Below are 19771 nucleotides of genomic sequence, written 5' to 3' on the forward strand. Positions count from 1 at the left end.
GAGGATAAGATTGGGGAGAGAGACATGTATGCCACCTTGAGCATCTTAAGGGATGCAAACGGAATAAATAAATGGAACAAAAAATAATAATGGGATAGATAAATAAAGGGGGATTGATGGCAATAATAAACAAATAAATAAAAATCCCTCCCTCTAGCTGCTGTTCACCCCCCCCTAAGCTAAAACAACAACAAAAACACGGTGGGTTTGCGGATCTTTATTATTTCTTTATTGCATGAGTCCAACATTTTCCTCCAAGGAGCTCAAGGCAACCCACATGGTTCTCCCCTTGCTATCTTACTCCCCACAACAACCCTGTGAGGTAGGTTAGGCTAAGAGGAAGTGACTGGCCCAAGGTCACCCCTTGAGCTTTGTGGCTGGGTAGGGATTTGAACCCTGGTCTGCCGGTTCCTAGTCCGACACTCTAACCGCTACACCACGCTGTCTCTTCTCACTTTTAGACCCCAAGTGCTTCGTAGATATCATAGTTATCTTGTGCCAAATTTGATGAAATGCAAAGCTCTGCATTAACTGTAGGTCATATGTGAGGAACCGCTGGTCCTCCAGATGTTGCTGGACTACGACTCCCATCAGCCATACCCACTGGCAATGCTTGCTGGGGCTCATGGGAGTTGTGGTTCAGCAGGAGCCAAAAGGTTTCCCATGCCTGCTGTAGTTTGAAGCAGCCCATCCACCTCCCTGCTAAACTCATTCTGGCTTCCTTTCCAGCAATTAAGACTCGTGGGCAGTGGCAGCAGAGTAGGCCAAGTTGAAATGAGAAGTCTTTGGGGTCTTTTACCACACTGATGGGGCTTGAACTTGTTTTTATACGTGGGGAAGTTAATCTGCAGAAAAGGTAAAGGGGAAATTTCCACCTCATAAGGGGAGATCAAGTTTGCTTTACCCCTTACTTCAATAAACAAGGGCCGCTCACCAGGGATGTTGTAGCAGCTTACATGACAAGTTCAGAAGTCAATCCCTGCTCCCGTTTTATACGTAAGGGACACAGAGAACGGAAGGGCCATCGAGTCCAGCATCCTGTCCTCACAGTGGCTGACCAGATGCCTGCGGGAAGCCCAAAAACAGGACCCAGGCCCAAACGAACTGCCCCCATCTGAGCCTTCCAAGAAGTGGCATTCAGAAGTATTCAGCTGTGGAGGTAGCCAACCTGGCTAATAGCCATCCAGAGCCCTCTCCTCCTCCACAAATTTGCCTAATCCTCTTTGAAAGCCATCCGAATTCGTGGCCATCACTGCCTCCAGTGGCAAGGAGTTTCACAGTTTAATCGTGCGCTGAGAGATTAAACCTCACACAGTGTGAGGCCCTTGATCACCCCCTAAGGAAACTCTTGGTGTTTTTGGTCGTTGGGCGGGATGCAACCGCCCTGGGAATCTAAGTACGGGAGAGAGGAGTGCTTATGACGACTGCCCTTCCTCTTCCACACCCCGAAGGACACGCAACCAGCCGCGAGCCGTCTACCGAAAGTCGAAATTTATTGTGAGAAATAAGTGCTAATGATCTGCTCCCGGACATCCACCCCGCGGGGGTCTTGCTCCACCAGGCTGTCGGTTTCCAGGTAGGGAGGCACGGGGACCTCGGTGTCCACCCCTTGTCCGCCATTGATAATGGGCAACTGGCGCCGGAGGGCCATGTTGTGCAGCATGGCGCACACCACAAACACCTTGGCCACCTTCTCTGGGCGAAGCATGAGCCGCCCGCCGGTGGAGTGCAGGCAGCGGAAGCGCATCTTGAGCTGCCCAAAGGCCTGCTCCACCACCATCCGCGTCGTCTCGTGCGTGGCGTTGTAGCGGGCCACGGGCTCCGGGCCGTCGTCGGGGTGCGGCGTCATGAGGAAAGGGCGCAGGGGGTAGCCGCTGTCGCCTGCGGGGGAGAGGAGGGAGCAAGGTGAGCATGAACGGCACAGGAAGAAGAAGAAGAAGAGTTTGGATTTGATATCCCGCTTTATCACTACCAGAAGGAGTCTCAAAGCAGCTAACATTCTCCTTTCCCTTCCTCCCCCACAACAAACACTCTGTCAGGTGAGTGGGGCTGAGAGACTTCAGAGAAGTGTGACTGGCCCAAGGTCACCCAGCAGCTGCATGTGGAGGAGCAGAGACGCGAACCCGGTTCCCCAGATTACGAGTCTACCGCTCTTAACCACTACACCACACTGGCTCTCAATTTGAACAAAATATTTCCCATCCCCACACTTCCTCTCTGCTCCCCTGAGGGCACGTTCCTCTGCCACACACAACTGGGCACAGGCCTCCCCCTCTTACACACCCACGCCCATGTTTAATAATAATAATAATAATAATAATTTACTTATACCCTGCCTATCTGGCTGGGTTTCCCCAGCCACTCTGGGTGGTTTCCAACAAAATATTAAAACACAACAGTCTGTTAAATATTAAAAGCTTCCCTAAACAGGACTGCCTTCAGATGTCTTATAAAAGTCTGGTACAGTGGTACCTCGGGTTAAGAACCTGAAGCACCACTTTAGCTAATGGGGCCTCCTACTGCTGCCGCTGCGCCGCCGGAGCACGATTTCTGTTCTCATCCTGAAGCAAAGTTCTTAACCCGAGGTACTATTTCTGAGTTAGCGGAGTCTGTAACCTGAAGCATATATAACCTGAAGTATCTGTAACCTGAGGTACCACTGTAGTTGTTTTTCTCTTTGACATCTGGTGGGAGGGCGTTCCACAGGGCGGGCGCCACTACCGAGAAGGCCCTCTGCCTGGTTCCCTGAAGTTTTGCTTCTCGCAGGGAGGGAACCGCCAGAAGGCCCTCGGAGCTGGACCTCAGTGTCCGGGCAGAATGATGGGAGTGGAGACGCTCCTTCAGGTATACTGGACCGAGGCCGTTTAGGGCTTTAAAGGTCAGCACCAACACTTTGAATTGTGCTCGGAAACGGGCTGGGAGCCAGTGTGGGTCTTTCAAGGCAGGTGTTATGTGGTCTCGGCGGCCGCTCCCAGTCCCCAGTCCAGCTGCCGCATTCTGGATTAGTTGTAGTTTCCGGGTCACCTTCAAAGGTAGCCCCACGATGGGGGTGGAGACACTCCTTCAGGTACACTGGGCCGAGGCTGTTTAGGGCTTTAAAGGTCAGCACCAACACTTTGAGTTGTGCTCGGAAACGTACCGACTGCTCCCCCACTTCCTCCTCGCCTCGCCAACTGCCCTTCCTGCCTGCCTCTCCCGGCTGCCCAGCTCAGACATGTGCAGAAATGGCGCCAAAAGCTAGGAAGAAATTCGGGAAAAGAGGGTAGCACCCGGCTGGAGGGGAAAGGTGCTGTCCAAGCCAGGGAAGGGAGCAGAGGAGAAAGCACAGCAGTAAATTTCAGAAATATTGGGGGAGCTCAAAAGACGGATGAACCTATTTTTGTAGGCCATGACAGCAACAACAATACTTTATTTGCAAAAAAAAAAAAAAGCAAAATCAGGAGTTACCTACTCAAGAGGAGTGGCTGTAAAAACTGACGGAATATGTCGAATTGGCAAATTTAACAATGAAAATTAGAGATCGAGAAGAGGCAGACTATAAGGAGGAGTGGAAACCTTTCTTGAGTATTTAAATAATTGTTGGAAACATGTAAAAAAAAAAAAAAAAAAGGCAAGTAGGATTTGAATGGAGAACAGCAGTTGAATATTTGCTGGGAGCCCAGCGTGGAAAAGATAAGGTAAACAATAGTTATATTACGCAGCAAACTTAGAAACTATGGGGGGAACCATGGAGGGGTGGAGGGGAAGTCGAATGTGAAATGGGTGTGTACTTGGAAAGTATGTATTCTTTTGTAAACTTCTGAAATTCAGAAATGAGATTTTAATTAAACCATATATATCGGGGGAGCTTGGCCTGGCTGTGTGGGGAGGCGGCTGGCCAATAGAGGAAGGGAAGGAGGAAGACATCAACTTGCAGAAAATATTGGGGGAACTCGCCCCACTAAATACTTTACTGTGGGGTACCGAAAGGCTCGGGACCCCATATATTTGCTGCCTATGCATATGTTGTGTGGGTGTTTTAGGCAAAACTTTACAAATGTAGTATAAACACCCACAATTGGAGCCTGTGAGCGCTCCAATTGGAGAAGAGGCTTTACCAAAGGTGTCATGGGCTGTGAAGACGCTCAAACTCAGGATGAAAGAGAGAAGCGTGCTAAGAGGAAGGCAGGCTTGGCAAACCTTCAACTGCCACCTGGAATCCAATATTTCCATTGTGGAAGGACGTGTGGATCCAGAATTGGCCTCCACAGTCACTTACGGACTCACTTGTTAAGACCATGTTCTTGGAAGACCAGGTAGCCAACTCCCAAGAGACTGAGATCTACTGTCAAAATTAAAATCTGGCAGTGATCTACCCCCGTTTTTTAGGGGTTCAGGTCAAAGTTGTCAACTTTTTTTGGAGGGGGGGTTAGGGACTTTTTTGCAGCTCTTCTGAGGGAGGGAGGAACAGAAGCAGCCACTAACCTTACCATTGCTGACCAGATAACAGCCTCCGTTTCTAAACTGTGCCTTTGTAAAAAGAAATATGTAAAAATGTTTTGAGAAAAAAGGGGTAAGACCAGAGTATTATTATGTCGAGACTAAACAAATGATATAAAGGATTAAGTTATAAAGAACATGTGATAAATGGTTTTAAAAGGAAAGGAAACCAAAGGCATAATAGGTTGAAATGTATAATATTGAATAAGACTGGAAAGAGGGTAGGGAATTGCTGAATTTGATTGTGTAAAGGGGAACACAGAAAAGGGAGATGTGAGGAAGTCAGGAAAGAGGGTTATAAAGACAGTAAGCAAGAAATAATTTTTTCTCTGTTTTTTGTTTTTTTCTGATTATCTCTCCTTTTTTTCATTTTTGGACTGTGCTGTTTTTGATTGTCTTTCCTTTTTGTTTTTTCTGATTGTAATATTTGTTTTATTATGCAAAACCTTAATAAATATTATATAAAAAAACAAAATAAACTGTGCCTTCCCTTCTGTAACAATGCAGGGAGAGGGGCTGGGGCTGGAAGGAGGCCACCGATCGACCACGACCTACCAAAACCTCGCAGGGATCGACCAGTAGATCGTGATCGATGTGTTGGATATCCCTGATGTAAGACAATCTTACTCGGCTACGAGGAATCGCCAAAGAAGACGACAGCAGCACAGACCTCCGGTGTGGGGACAGAGCAGACAGACATGGTTCGTTCACCTCACAACGGGCCTCCCCGAACACTCAAATACTCACCCAAAAGCCAACCCTTCCCTTCGGGCCACGACTCCAGGAGCCTCTGCAGCTGGGAGAGCTGGAATATCCGAGCGTCGTGGACGCTGCCGGGGAACTTTGCCAGCACGTGGGTGAAGCAGCCCGAGGCGTCGCAGGTGGCCTGGACGTTGAGGCTGTGGAAGTTGTGGCAGTTGCGGTAGAGCGCCGGCATGTCGGCCGGCGCGATGATGGGGACGTGGGTGCAGTCCACGATCCCGATGACGTTGGGGAAGCCGGCGATGTCGAAGAAGGCTTCCCGCGTGCGGCGCAGTTCCGAGTCGGTGGTGGGGAAGGTGATGTGCTCGTGGACGTGGCGCAGCATGGCCTCCAGGAAGGCGTCGAGGCAGCGGCTGACCGACGACTGCGACACGCGCAGGTTGTCGCCCGTCATCCGCTGGAAGGACCCGGTGCCCAGCACCTGCAGCGCGATCAAGACCTTCTGCAAGGTGGGGATGTGCCTGCGGCTGGCCGAGGCGCCGTCCAGGTAGGGAGCCAGAAGGGTGCAGAGGTCCTGGATGGCCTGCCGGTCCAGGCGGAAGCGGGTCAAGCACTCCTCGTCGGACACCTGCAGCTCGTGGGTGCGCATCCGGATGAGGCGGGTCCTCCGGGGCGGCCGCCGGCTGTGGATCTCAAGGTTGGCGGCATAGACAAGGTCCAATAGGCCCTCGTCGTCGGAGCTGCCCTCCTCTGGGTACAGGGGGAGGGGGCCGCCTGCCCGGGGCGCCACTTGCCCAAGGTTACCTGCGGGCAAAGAGGGGGAGGGGGAGAGAGAGAGATCCTGATCACACCAGGGACCGGATTAGGACCTTTTCTATACAGTTGTACCTTGGGTTAAGTACTTAATTCATTCCGGAGGTCCGTTCTTAACCTGAAACTGTTCTTAACCTGAAGCACCACTTTAGCTAATGGAGCCTCCTGCTGCCGCTGGAGCACGATTTCTGTTCTTATCCTGAAGCAAGGTTCTTAACCTGAAGCACTATTTCTGGGTTAGTGGAGTGTGTAACCTGAAGCGTATGTAACCTGAAGCGTATGTAACGCAAGGTACCACTGTATGTATATTATATCACTCTGTCTCTCGAAAAAGAAACATAAGAGAAAAATGGCCGAGAGAAACATGGCGAAAACAGGGCATTTATTGGGACAGTGTGGCTTTTGCAGCTGCTGTGGAAGTTGCAAAACAATGAAGCACAGGGACGGAGCAATGGAGGATTTCTGAAACAACACTACGATATTAGCTCCACCCAAGGCATGAAGGAGAACAGCAACAACTGGGAAAAGATAGGCAACATTTTACAAGGACAGGAAGAAACATCATGGACAGAATAATTGCCACACACAGGAAGAACAAGGATATAGATAATGGCTAGGCAACCTAAGGCCCGAGGCCGGATCCGGCCCAATCGCCTTCTCAATCCGGCCCGCAGATGGTCCGGGAATCAGCGTGTTTTTACAGGAGTAGAATGTGTGCTTTTATTTAAAATGCATCTCTGGGTTATTTGTGGGGCATAGGAATCCGTTCATTCCCCCCCCCCCTCAAAATATAGTCCGGGCCCCCCACAAGGTCTGAGGGACAGTGGACCGGCCCCCTGCTGAAAAAGTTTGCCGACCCCTTATATAGATTGAGTTCCTCACTTGTACTTCTATAAACCATTTAATGTGTCAACAGGAATAGAAGTTATTAATATTGCAGTTGTTGTGTAAGGGAATATTATTTTGACTGGGATGTAATTGAAATTATTAAGATTTTGGAACGCAGGAATAAATAAAACAATCAAACAGTCAATTTTAGCATGCGGGGGGCCATCTAAATTATGTAATTTGGCATCAGAATGATTGTAATTGCATTATAATTTGGCATTGTTATAAGAAACATAAGAAAACTTTGGGTGGTAAAATCAGAGTTGGAAGCGACCCTGAGGATCATCTTGTCCAGCGAAATGAACGAACGTGACCAAGTCCAAGCATTTCAAAGATCTACTCCCCCCGTAATACTTAGCTGAACACCACCCTCTGTCTTCAAGGGACACGGCATTTGAAAAACCTGAACTGTACAGCTACGTTGGCCATCATCACTGTCTTGCTCCCAGCCTAAAGTAAAGGTAAAGGGAGCCCTGACCATTAGGTCCAGTCATGACCAACTCTGGGGTTGCAGCGCTCATCTCGCTTTACTAGCCGAGGGATCCGGCGTACAGCTGCCGGGTCATGTGGCCAGCATGACTAAGCAGCTTCTGGCAAACCAGAGCAGCGCATGGAAACGCCATTTACCTTCCCCCCAGAGCGGTACCTATTTATCTACTTGAACTGCTTGGTTGGCAGGAGCAGGGACCAAACAACGGGAGCTCACCCCGTTGCGGGGATTCGAACTGCCGACCTTCTGATTGGCAAGCCCTACGCTCTGTGGTTTAACCCACAGCGCCACCTGCGTCCCGCTCCCAGCCTACTTGATCTCAAAACAACAGACACCATCTTGGCTTCCCTAAATGGATCAGTCCCCAGGATATCCCTCCAGACGTTGCTGGACTCCACTACCCATCAGCCCCAGCCAGCACGGCCAGGTATGATAGGAATTGTAGTACAATAATCTATGGAGGGCACTCCTAGCTAATCCTGGCAGTGGTTCTCTGGCGTTTGGGGCATTTCCCCATCACCTGCTACCCTGAGATTCGTTTTTTAAAAATATGAAATGGCCAGGAGTGATGGCGAGATTTTGCGCAGCATTGTAGGCGGCGTAGGGAAAACTTTGCTCCTCCAGATGTTGTTGAACGACGGCACTCACCCTCCCTGGCACTTGCTGAGGGCGATGGGGATGGCAGTTTGGCAACATCTGGAGGGTCAAATGCCCTCCCACCCTCTTTTTTAGGCAAATCCCAAGGGATAGCTCAGTCTGTAGAGCAGGAGACAACTCTTAATCTCAGTGTTGTGGGTTCGAGACCCATGTTGGACCAAAGATTCCTGCATTGCAGGGGGGTTGGATTAGATGGGGACGCAGGTGGCGCTGTGGGTAAAAGCCTCAGCGCCTAGGGCTTGCCGATCGAAAGGTTGGCGGTTCGAATCCCCGCGGCGGGGTGTGCTCCCGTCGTTCGGTCCCAGCGCCTGCCAACCTAGCAGTTCGAAAGCACCCCTGGGTGCAAGTAGATAAATAGGGACCGCTTACTAGCGGGAAGGTAAACGGCGTTTCCGTGTGCGGCTCTGGCTCTGGCCAGAGCAGCGATGTCACGCTGGCCACGTGACCCAGAAGTGTCTTCGGACAGCGCTGTCCCCTGGCCTCTTGAGTGAGATGGGCGCACCAACCCCAGAGTCTGGCAAGACTGGCCCATACGGGCAGGGGTACCTTTACCTTTACCTTTACCTTGGATTAGATGACCTGCAGGGTCCCTTCCACGATTCTCAATTGAGCAGCCAGTCCATTTTGACGGAACAGTGGCAATCTGATAAAAGCATTACAGAGGATGCCAGCCCAATGTTGCTTTGCACCGGCCCATCAAGCCTGACTGGCAACATCTCAGGCAGGAACAGATTGTTCCCAGATGCATTGTTCGAGATCCATTTAGCAGAAAGATCCCGCTTGATACAAGCAATAAACTCGCTCAGCCACCACATTCTGCTCTAGGGTCTCTGCTGAGAAGTAGCCATTGATCTTAAGCTCCTTAGAAGCTGATAGGGTGGATATGGCTCCTGCAAACAAGCAAAAAGGTCTCTAGGGTTTCCCCACCCCCTTAAAGATGAAACAGAGGCCCCCACACGGAGTAAAATATGTCAGCCGCCCCAGAGGCATGTTTCTAGAGCAAGGGTTTCCCCTCGGACAGCAGAAGCATCCCACCTGTTCCAACAGGTGATCTCTCAGGTGCCAAGGATGGAGAACAAAGGAATTTTGCAGGCCTGGCCGATCTCTTTATTCGAGTCTCAAGTGAAGGACTGGGATGACACAAAAATGTGGAAGGGGCTGCAGATCCTTTGGAGGGTAACATCTCGAGAAAAGCTGGAGGAATGTTGCCTATCAGGAGAACTTTTGCAATAAGCTCCAAAACTCCCCAGTGGGGCAAATGTTTGGGGCAGAGAGGACAGTCCTAGATGCCAGGCACTCTGAATTTCATTGGGGTGGTGGTGGGATGAGCCTACGAACCCAAAACAGGTGCGATGACTCAGTAAGCAAATAAGGTAACCACGCAAAATGAACTTCTTACCCAAATTGCTGCCCTCTTCCTCATCGGCCTCTTGCTTTGCTTCCCTGAACAGAGGCTTGGGCGCAGAGTCGGAGGGGGTTTGCTCTGGCTCCGGCTCTGGAGAATCTGCGTTGTCCATTTCGAAGAGACCCAGCACCTGAAAAGAGCAGCAAAGATCTTGATCAGGTCCAGAATTGTAGGGCTCAGAAAGGCAGGGTAATACATAAGGGCCAAACGCCACTTAAAGTTAATGGTCTGTATTAGTTAGCGCTTGTAAAAGGCAGCTTGCAGCGAACAGTGTCAGAATTCATGTAACTGGTTCCTTTAAAACAAAACCCCACCCTTCTTGCACAAAGCATGCAAGTCCTTCGGGTTGTCACAGCAAGGTAAACGGCGTTTCCGTGCTCTGCTCTGGTTCGCCAGAAGCGGCTTAGTCATGCTGGCCACTTGACCCGGAAGCTGTACGCCGGCTCCCTCGGCCAATAAAGCGAGATGAGCGCCACAACCCCAGAGTCATGTTCATGTTTCAACTGAGCTTTCACTGAAACGTTTTGCATTATTAGTTTATTTGACCACTGAATGGTTTGTTTCTAACGCACTGAACGCCTTATATAGTTTTGTAGAATTCCACTGTTAACTGCTATGGGATACTTCTTTTTGAGTGACCGGTATAAAAATTTAATAAATCTGGACCAGGTCATCTAATTCCCTCTGCCAAAGCCCCACTGCTCAGTGCAGGATCTGCTGGGCAGGATGCAGTCCCAGCAGACTTTGTGTACGCCTGGTTTTAGGATTTCGTAAACAGACAAATTCTTAGCAGTATATAGGGAAATTCTAAAAATGCAAGGAATTTTTGAGTGGAAAGCAGCCTTGGAGACAGCCCATCCCAGCCCCTCTTCAGGGCAGGGCTTTTGCAATTACAGTAGGGGCAGGGAAACCCTTTTCAGCCAGAGGCATGCATTGCCCTCTTGCCACATGGCAGTGGGTTTTTCACATAGGGGAAAAAATTGGGCGGGGCAACCAATGGGAATTTGACGCACTGGTTCTCTTACGGGTGCTTTGTGATACCTGTCCTGCATTTGGAAGAAATCAATCTGTTAGTGTGGCGGCACCTACACTGCGGAACTCCCTGCCTCTTGACAACAGGGAGTGGTCAACGAGTGGTCAACGAAAGAGGTTAAAAGACTCTCTCAAGGCAAATCTAAAGAAATGTAATATGAATACAGTACTGACAAGTGGGAAACACTGGCCTGCGAGTGCTCCAATTGGAGAAGAGCCTTTACCAAAGGTGTCATGGGCTTTGAAGACACTCAAACTCGGGACCTCAGGATGAAAGGGGGAAATGTGCTAAGAGGAAGGCATGCTTGGCAAATCCACACCATGATCAACTCCTGCCCGGAAACCAATGTCCCCACTGTGGGAGGACGTGTGGATCCAGAATTGGCCCCCACAGTCACTTACGGACTCACTGTTAAGACCGTGTTCATGGAAGACAATCTTACTCGACTACGAGGGATCCCCAAAGAAGACCTGCTGGAAATGTTTTTGCTTAAACAAGCCTACCCAGATGCTTAGAAAGCTGTGAGTTTTAACCTGTTTTTAGTCTATTATTATTATTATTATTATTATTATTATTCAGATTTTTGGGCACTGAATTACAAGAGGATCTGTCCTGGAGTGTCAACACAAGGGGGCTTGTGAAGAAGGCGCAGCAGAGACTGTACTTTTTGAGAATCCTAAGGAAAAACCATCTTCCGCAGAAACTGCTGCTTGCCTTCTATCACTGTGCCATCGAGAGTGTGCTCACTTATGGCTTATGTGTGTGGTACAGAAGCTGTACTACCCAGGACAGGCTGGGGTTGTGCAGAGTTGTGAAGGCAAGCAGAGAGCATTGTTGGCTGCCCACTCTCCACCTTAGAGCAGATTTATGCCACAAGGTGCCATAGGAAGGCACTGGACATAGTAAAAGATCCATCGCATCCTGGTCACTGTCTCCTCGAGCTCCTGCCGTCGGGACGGAGATACAGGACGATGAAGACAAGAACGAGCCGTCTCAAGAACAGCTTCTTCTCCAGAGCGATCTCGGCCCTGAATGGGAAGCCTGGACTTTGAAAGTCATCCAATCTTCCTTGCTGTATTATACTGTATTGTTTTAATTAGTGTTTTTATAGTTGTTTTGATTTTGTGTGGAGTGCCCTACCTGGGTGGATGGAGCAGCCAAGTAATTTCGTTGTCCCCAAGAGGGGGCAATGACAATAAAGATATTATTATTATTATTATTATTATTATTAATATACCACCCTATACCTGCGGGTCTCAAGGTGGTTCACAGGACAAATTCAGAATATAAAACCGCAAAGTACACAATCATAACACCCCTCACACATTTTAAAAGATAGACTATTGTTAGACTTAAATTACTGTTGTTCATTGTGCTTACTGAAAATTCTATCCTTTTTTTGTAAACTGCTTTTAGGTTAGTTTGTGGCTCACTGTCAAGGGGTGTATAAATTTTATGAAACAAATGAAATAAATAAATAAATTTTGTGCGTTTCTTTTTTTAAAAAAAACACACACTCCGCAATAGGCTGGTTTCTACACCCCCTCCCAATCCTCCATCCAGGCAGAAACACTCAAGGATGCAGTGCAGCATGAGCAATGAGGTTGTGGCCTGGGCAGGAGAAGTGTGGAGGAGGCAAGTGAAGAAGGGCCTCAGAGGATGACCGCAGAATCTGGGACGGTTTATATGGGGAGAAGCGGTCTTTCAGGTATTGCGTCCCTGAGCAGTTGAAGGCTTTATGGGTCAAAAGCAGCACTTTCAATTGGGACCGGAAGTGGCAGCCAGTAGAGGTAAGGTAAAGGTCAAGGACCCCTGGACAGTTAAGTCCAGTCAAAGATGACTATGGGGTTGCAGCGCTCATCTCGCTTTCAGGCCGAGGGAGCCAGCGTTTGTCCACAGACAGCTTTCCAAGTTATGTGGCCAGCATGATTAAACTGCTTCGGGTGCAACAGATCACTGTGATGGAAACCAGAGCGCACAGAAACACCGTTTACCTTCCTGCTGGAGTGGTACCTATTTATCTACTTGCACTTTTGGAGTGCTTTCAAACTGCTAGGTTGGCAGGAGCAGGGACCGAGCAACGGGAGCTCACCCCGTTGCAGGGATTCGAACCACCGACCTTCTGATCGGCAAGCCCAAGAGGCTCAGTGGATTAGACCACAGCGCCACCCGCTCTTCCAGCCAGGATCGGTATTCTCTCCCAAATGTTTGCTGCTCCCCAAACGCACATTCACGCATGCGCACAGATGCCGATCAGGATGAATCTCTGTCTCACCTGCTGCTCCCTTCTCTCCGCCTCCCTCTGCATCTGTAGGAAATCCTCGGCCAAAGCGGCCGCCTGGGAGCACGTCTCCGGTTCGTGTTCCCTCACCCAACTCTGGAGGTCTGGCGGCAGGATGGCCAGGAACTGCTCCAGGATCAGCAGCTCCAGGATCTGCTCTTTGGTGTGCCTCTCTGGCTTCAGCCACCGGTGACACAGGTACCAGAGCTGGCTGCACACCTCGCGGGGGCCCTCGGCCTCCTGGTAGCGGAACTGGCGGAAGCGCTGGCGCTTCATCTCCATGCTGGCCGAATCGTCGCCCAACACCTCCTCCTTCACTTTCACCACCCCGGACTCGCCAATCTCCCCGGAGTCCAGGCTGTTGTGGGCCTCGGGGCCTTCCCCGACCAGGCCCTGCTGGTGGCGGGACGCCCGTCCGCTCCTGGGCCACGGGCGGGCTGCTGCCGGCCCCTCAAGGGAGGATGGAAAGGCTCGCCTGTCTTCCCACTCTGCTGGCCGGGACGCTGGCGGGTTTCTCCACCCCGAGCGAGGGGAGCGAGTGGCGTTGAGGAGGGCCTTCTGATGAGCCGTCCGGCCCCTGGGCAGCCTCTCCTCTTTGTCTCGGGGGCCGCGGGAGGCCTCTCCTTTCCCCCGCCAACCTTCCTCTGGCTCGGGGTTCTCGTGTTCGTCCTCCTCAACCTCCATCTTCTTCCGCCGCCGGGCCACCTGCTCCAGTTCGCCCTGCAAATGGAGGCTCGAAGTCGCGCCCCGCTTGGCGGCCATTTTGAGACAGCCTAACCGCCGGCCTTCTCCGAAAACGCGAAGGGTTTCTCTGGGAGAGGAATGCGTCCGGCCTCCGCCTTCTGGCTTACACCTGTGGGAAAACTGGCTGCTGCGATACGGTCGTCTTTGCCTCAGAAGCACACGGAGATCAATGTCTGATGGCAGGGCCTTCTACCTGAAGAGCAAGGAAGAAAAACAGAAATTAACAGAGAAAAATTCTCCTCAGTTAAAAACAGCCAAGGGATCCCCCAACCTATTGTAGGTGGCATCAACAGAAGTATTTTACACCTTCATTTACAGAGACCAAATTAGCTTTATTTTGAAACCAAAATATTCCCAATTGGTTGAAAAATAAGCGAAACAAGTGCTTTTTACTAAACTGATGCAGATTTTTTTAAAAAAAAAAATCCTGAGCCCAATTTTGAACCAAAAAAATTTCAAAAATTAATTTGAGGTTATCTACACATTATTATTATTTTTTAAAAAAAGAAAATCTGAGTGGTGAAAGCACATGGCACCAGGTGATTTGGCGTGGAATGACTCTGTGTCCTGATCAAGGGAAATCAGATTCTTGCTGTATTTGATCTGGGTCAGAGCACACCTGGAGTCCTGTGACCTGTTCTGGACAGAAGAAATTAAGAAAGATATAGACAAGCTGGAAGATGTGCAGAGGAAGGCAAGCAAGATGATCAAGGGTCCTGGAACCAAGCCCTATGAGGAATGGATGAGGTAATTTAGCCTGGAAAAGTGGAGACTGAGAGGAGATATGACAGCCATCTTCAAATACCTAAAGGCCTGTCACATGGAAGAAGGAACAAGCTTGTTTTCTCCTGCTCCACAGGGTGGGACTCGAATCAATGGATTCAAGTTACAGGAAAGGAGATTCCAACTAAACAAGAGGAAGAAATTTCTGACAGTAAGGGCTGTTCAACCACGGAAGTACCGGCACCTACTTTTCTAGAAGAAAAGGACTGCGTGGAACGGACGATGTATTTAAGCAGAGGCTGGACGGATGTCTGCTAAAATGGCAGCCAGGGCAGGAGGAATTTCTCTTTCATTTTAGGAGGGGGGTATCTATGCACAAGGGACGCAGGTGGCGCTGTGGGTTAAACCACAGAGCCTAGGACTTGCCAATCAGAAGGTCGGTGGTTCGAATTCCCGCAACGGAGTGAGCTCCCATTGCTCAGTCCCTGTTCCTGCCAACTTAGCAGTTCGAAAGCACCTCAAAGTCAAGTAGATAAATAGGTACCGCTCCAGCGGGAAGGTAAACGGTGTTTCCGTGCTCTGCTCTGGTTCACCAGGAGCGGCTTAGTCATGCTGGCCACATGGCCTGGAAGCTGTCTGTGAACAAACGCCAGCTCCCTCGGCCTATAGAGCAAGATGAGTGCGCAACCCCAGAGTCGGTCACGACTGGACCTAATAGTCAGGGGACCCTTCACCTATCTATGCACATTTGCCTGCGATCTCCTGCTAAAACAATGAGGGGGGAACCTCCCATTTGGCAGCGCCTTAAGTCAGGGCAGCCATACGTCTGGAATTTCTCGGACATAGCCGGGATTCGGCTGTCGGAAACACTGTCCGGGCAGAAAATCACTGGGATGTCCAAGGAAATCCGGATGTATGTCAACCCATGTCGGAAGCAGAGGTTTTGGCAAATTTCCTTAAAAACAGCTCAACAACTTTTGTGTTCGGATTTTCAATTTTTGAAATATGGCAACCCTACTTAAATGGTGCTTGGAGTCCCAATTTTGGGACTACTAAGCTCCTTGCACATGATGTCATTGTGACTGACTTAGATCACCTTGAGAAATCCTACTTGTGGTCCTGTACCTTTCAAAATATTGCAGGACAGTGCCCAGAAATCAGGATTATTACTTTTTTGCTATCTGTCTTGTACTGTGGAATTTCTTTTTCTTATTTCATAAAACTTATGAGCAGCTTGGTTTTAGGAGGGGGGAAAAAACACCTCAAAGCATGAAGAGTATAAAGTAGAGAGAGATCAAGGAATGCTGTTTTCATCGCCACACCAAAAGCAGAAACCACTAATGGCTTCAGATGTCTTGCAAAGACTTCTATTTTTACCCCGGCTTTCCCTGGCCAATAGGATCAGGCCCTGTTTAACGTGTTTGAATCTTCTGAATTTCTGCTTTATTTCACATTCTGCATTTTTATATCACTGTTTTACTGGGTTTAGGTTGCATGCTTAGTTTAATATTTTAACAATATACTGTTTTCACTGTTAAGTCTGTGTACACTTAAACAAAATTTTTAAAATATTATATACCCAAGCGATCACTATGATGCTCGGCTGATGAGAGCCTCCGGCAGATAGCACCTTATCAAGAGGTCCGTTCCGCACCTTTTAGTATGGTGGTACCTGCCCTTTGGAATGCCCTCCCTTTAAATGTTGCAGTCTTTTTGGAGCCTACTAAAAACTTCCCTCTTCCAACAAACCAAAATGGAGATATTTCCCAGGCTCCATCCACACTCTTCATTTAAAGCACTATCATTCCACTTAATAATAATAATAATTCATAAATTTTATTTATACGCCCCCTCCCCGGCCAGAGCTGGGCTCAGGGCGGCTAACACCAGTAAAATTACAGTAAAGACATAATGGGGGGGGGACCCCAATTTAAAATACAGGTTAAAACGGAATTTAAAATGCAGCCTCATTTTAAAAGTAGCCCATAGATCAAAACCATAAACAGTCATAGAATCCCAAAGAATCCTGGGAACTGTAGTTTGTTAGGGGTGCTGACAGGTGCTAGGAGATCTTTATTCCCTTCACAGAACTACAGTTCCCAGAGCAGTTTCTCATCTTCACAAGGAATTCTGATGGCCCTCTCCTAAAACCCCCACAATACAAGACAGTATTTGCAGGAAGGGGGGTCGCTCTCAGGGCCAGAGGCCCTATGTGGCCCTCTAGACCTCTCTACCTGGCCCTTGAGTCGCTCCCAAGGCCACACTCCCTCCGCAGGCATGCCTCAAACCCTCTTCTTGGTTTGTGGAAACTTCTGCACAAATGTACAATTTGCATTCATTGCTCTGCCCACATTTCCTGCTGGCCCTATCCCTGACTGGTTTGTGGCCCCCAGGAGGTCACCCAGAATGGAATGCGGCCCTCAGCTTGAAAAAGGCTCCCTGCCCCCTGGATTATAGTTTAAATCTGACCACAAACAGAAGGGCTCTGAATGCAACAGAGGTTCTAACTGCCAGAGAGGACATTTTTTGCCAGTTTCCAGTGAGAACAGGAAATTGGGACTAGATAGGCCTTTGGCCATTAGGATGTTCTTACTGATTTATTTGCAAGTTGGGAGAGAGAGCCCAACACTGCAACACACTAAAATTAGGATGGTTACCAATAAATTCATTATATTAAGTTATCACGGATTAATCCATCCATTTCCCCCTTAAACCAACATTCATTTGCATTTGACTTAAAATAGCTTTGACAGGGGTGGGGGAAGCATTTTCTCTGAGATCTCACACATCTATGGCTATTTCTAACACTTTAGTGCAAGAATTTTCCTACTGTGTCCCATATCGAAATCCAAACGATGTGATGAGTGGGGATGTGAAATGTTTTAATAAATAGCAGCACATAAAAAGAGTTAACAAACTGAGAAAACTGACAAGGTACAAAATAAAGAACAGCACAATGAAAAGTTAATGAACTGAGAAAACTTTTTAGAAAGTTATCTAGCAGACTAAAATGGACTATCGCAGAAGTCTCATTGAAAAGGCGCTTGCGTTCATCCTTGTACCCACTTTCCTGGGAGTAAGCCTATTGAGTTCAGTGGGACTTGCTGATCTGTAGCTTCTGACAGGACGGCAGCCCATTTATCAGGGAGAGATGGGCTAGCCCAAAATCTTAACCCCCTGAAACATGCTAGTTTTGCCTGCTTTTTTCTTCTTCTTCAGGCAGAGCCTTTTTAAAAAATCCCTTGCACAGGATGTTTACAAAAATAAAATAACAACAAGCCCTTTATGGGGGCTGCACTGAGTGCCGAGGGAAGGTCTGGATCAGAATTTATATCTCTTAACTTGTACATAAACACACTCTAAAAAAAGCTATTTTCCAACCTTGCACACACTAAAAAGGTGCAATCGTTTCTTCCAGAGGCTGCAAAGCCTTAAAAGAGGAAGAAGAAGCGATCGGCGTCTCTCTCCCCATCTATATTTTCTGGGGGAGGAAGGGCGCGGGATTATAGGGTCGAGGGATCCTCTCTCTTTCTTTCCGCCTTGTCCTTGGATCTGGGATCAGCTGCAGCTTCTGCCATTGTCCTAGCAGAGAGGCCATGCTTGGAGGGAGAGAGAGAGAGAGAGAGGGATCAACCCGCACAAAACCCAGGGTGGGCGAGAGGGAGGCTCAGGATCCCTCCCCCCTCCTTCCCTCTCTCCTACTTTTATTTGATCAGGAGCTTTTCGGGGGAGGGGGTTCAACTTTCCCTTTTCCCCTCTTTCTTTTTCTTTTTTTGCAAAGCTCGCTGGGCTGACGCTGCTTTTTACCCACCGTGCATGTTCCCGAATGCATTTCTTCCCCGGAGGATCTGCAGTTTTCTATTGCACCGGAACAATTATTATTGTTATTTTTCATGCAAACTCTTCTTTAAATAAAAAAATAAAAAATCCAGCCTCTCTTTCTGTATGTGTGCGCCTTTCTCTCCTCCCATCAGAAAAGGGCCTCGGGTATTAAGCGGCTCTTCTAAGCTCAAGTTTCTCGTCCACTCTGGGACGCTCAGCCCTCTATCGGTTTAACCCGTCCAGCACCTCCTCGTAAGAAAAGGCCAAAAAAAAAAAGGGGGGGGAAGAAAATAAATTGTAATCGCCAAGGAACCGGATGGGTTGAACTACTGTTTGCAAGCCTTTGATTTGTATTTATTTTTCCCCGCCCACGCAAGGATTAAATCTCCAAATGCGTTCGGGTGGCGCGCGGATTCTCCTGGGTGCGCAATTGCTGCGATTCGTTTCTTTAAAAAGCGGTTTGCAAAAAGAAAAAGAGGAAAAAACGAAGAAGGATGGGAAGCTAAGAGAGGGTTAAACGGCAGTGGGTAGGGCAGAAATGTTAAAAAAAAAAGCAGAAGAAAAGATCTAGTAGGCGGAAGGAGAGGGTTTTAAGGGAGGGATTTAAAAGCCAGACAATGCATCTCATTGGAAAACAAAGTCGATTCAGCAGAGCTTTCCAAGAAATAAATAAAGGCGCCGCGCTCCCCCTCCAGGAGAGTTCATCGGAGGGGAGGAAAAAGAAACAGGCTGAAGAATAAAATTTAAGAAATCGCACACACATTTTGCAGCCTGACCCCAGTTACCTGCTTCCAGCGGTTTTTGGGTGGTGTGTTTTTTTGCTTTCCCACCTGAGAACAAAAGAATGATGTGGCTGTTCAGGAGCCCGGCCATAGGAGGAAAAGGAACTGCACTTCTTTAGGGGTCAGGATTGCAAAGGGGGAGGAGGAGGAGGAGAGGGGGAGAGGAGAAGGAGAAGAAGGAGAAGAAGAAAAGCTCCATTCCGGGTAGGAAGGCTGGCTGGCACGCCGCCATCCTGCGGGAGGAGCTGCACCTTTCGAACTGCTGCCTGGCAGAGGAACTTAGTCCTTTGCGCGCGGGGAGGAGAGAGAGGCGGGTTGCACAAGGAAGCGTCTCAGAGCCTGCAGAAGTTGGAGTGGCTGTGAATGGAGAGGCTAAGAGGAGCCTGGCAGCCGGATCGGGCCAAAGGGTAACTGGATCAGGCCCACTTAAGTGCAGAAGCTAGAAGCCAGAGCCAAGCACAGCAGAGCTCTCCATGCTTGGGATTCCCAGTGACTTGATACATGCTCTCCAACGAAAATAGGGACGTCCTATTCAATAATAATGATAATAATAACAAAATAAAAAAATTCCTTCCAGTAGCACCTTAAAGACCAACTAAGTTAGTTCTAGGTATGAGCTTTCGTGTGCATGCACACTTCTTCAGATACACACTTCTTCGTGTGCATGCACACGAAAGCTCATATAACTTAGTTGGTCTTTAAGGTGCTACTGGAAGGAATTTTTTTATTTTGTTTTGACTATGGCAGACCAACACGGCTACCTATCTGTAACTGGAACAATGATAATAATAACAACAGTAATGATGGTGGTGATGTTATTTATTGCCCCAGCCACTCCAAGCAGCTTACAACCTATATAGAAACATAATAAAACATAAACATTAAAAAAAAGTTTTCCTATTCAGGGCTGCCTTCAGATTTTTCTCTCTCTCAATTTTTATTAAATTTTCTG

The 19771-nt window shown here is 48.7% G+C and overlaps 1 protein-coding gene across 4 annotated transcripts; it reads right to left on the minus strand.

Annotated features, from left to right (window-relative positions):
* Positions 1 to 206: 206 nt before the first annotated feature.
* Positions 207 to 19080, minus strand: LOC310837394 (uncharacterized protein). Of its 4 annotated transcripts, none has more exons than XM_083723939.1 (5): positions 18823 to 19080; positions 12743 to 13685; positions 9429 to 9564; positions 5227 to 5985; positions 207 to 1881 (listed from the first exon to the last, which is right to left on the minus strand). In XM_083723939.1, the coding sequence occupies exons 2-5, from the start codon at positions 13508 to 13510 to the stop codon at positions 1493 to 1495; spliced, it is 2052 nt and encodes a 683-aa protein (XP_083580065.1). In that variant the 5' UTR covers positions 13511 to 13685; positions 18823 to 19080; the 3' UTR covers positions 207 to 1492. The 4 variants fall into 4 exon arrangements, with proteins under 4 accessions (XP_083580065.1, XP_083580063.1, XP_083580064.1 ...); XM_083723937.1 differs by lacking the exon at positions 18823 to 19080 and adding an exon at positions 18027 to 18486; XM_083723938.1 differs by lacking the exon at positions 18823 to 19080 and adding an exon at positions 17413 to 17579.
* Positions 19081 to 19771: the final 691 nt, after the last annotated feature.

The sequence above is a fragment of the Podarcis gaigeae genome (assembly GCF_964106915.1).
Source record: "Podarcis gaigeae genome assembly, chromosome: 2".
Classification (NCBI taxonomy): domain Eukaryota; kingdom Metazoa; phylum Chordata; class Lepidosauria; order Squamata; family Lacertidae; genus Podarcis; species Podarcis gaigeae.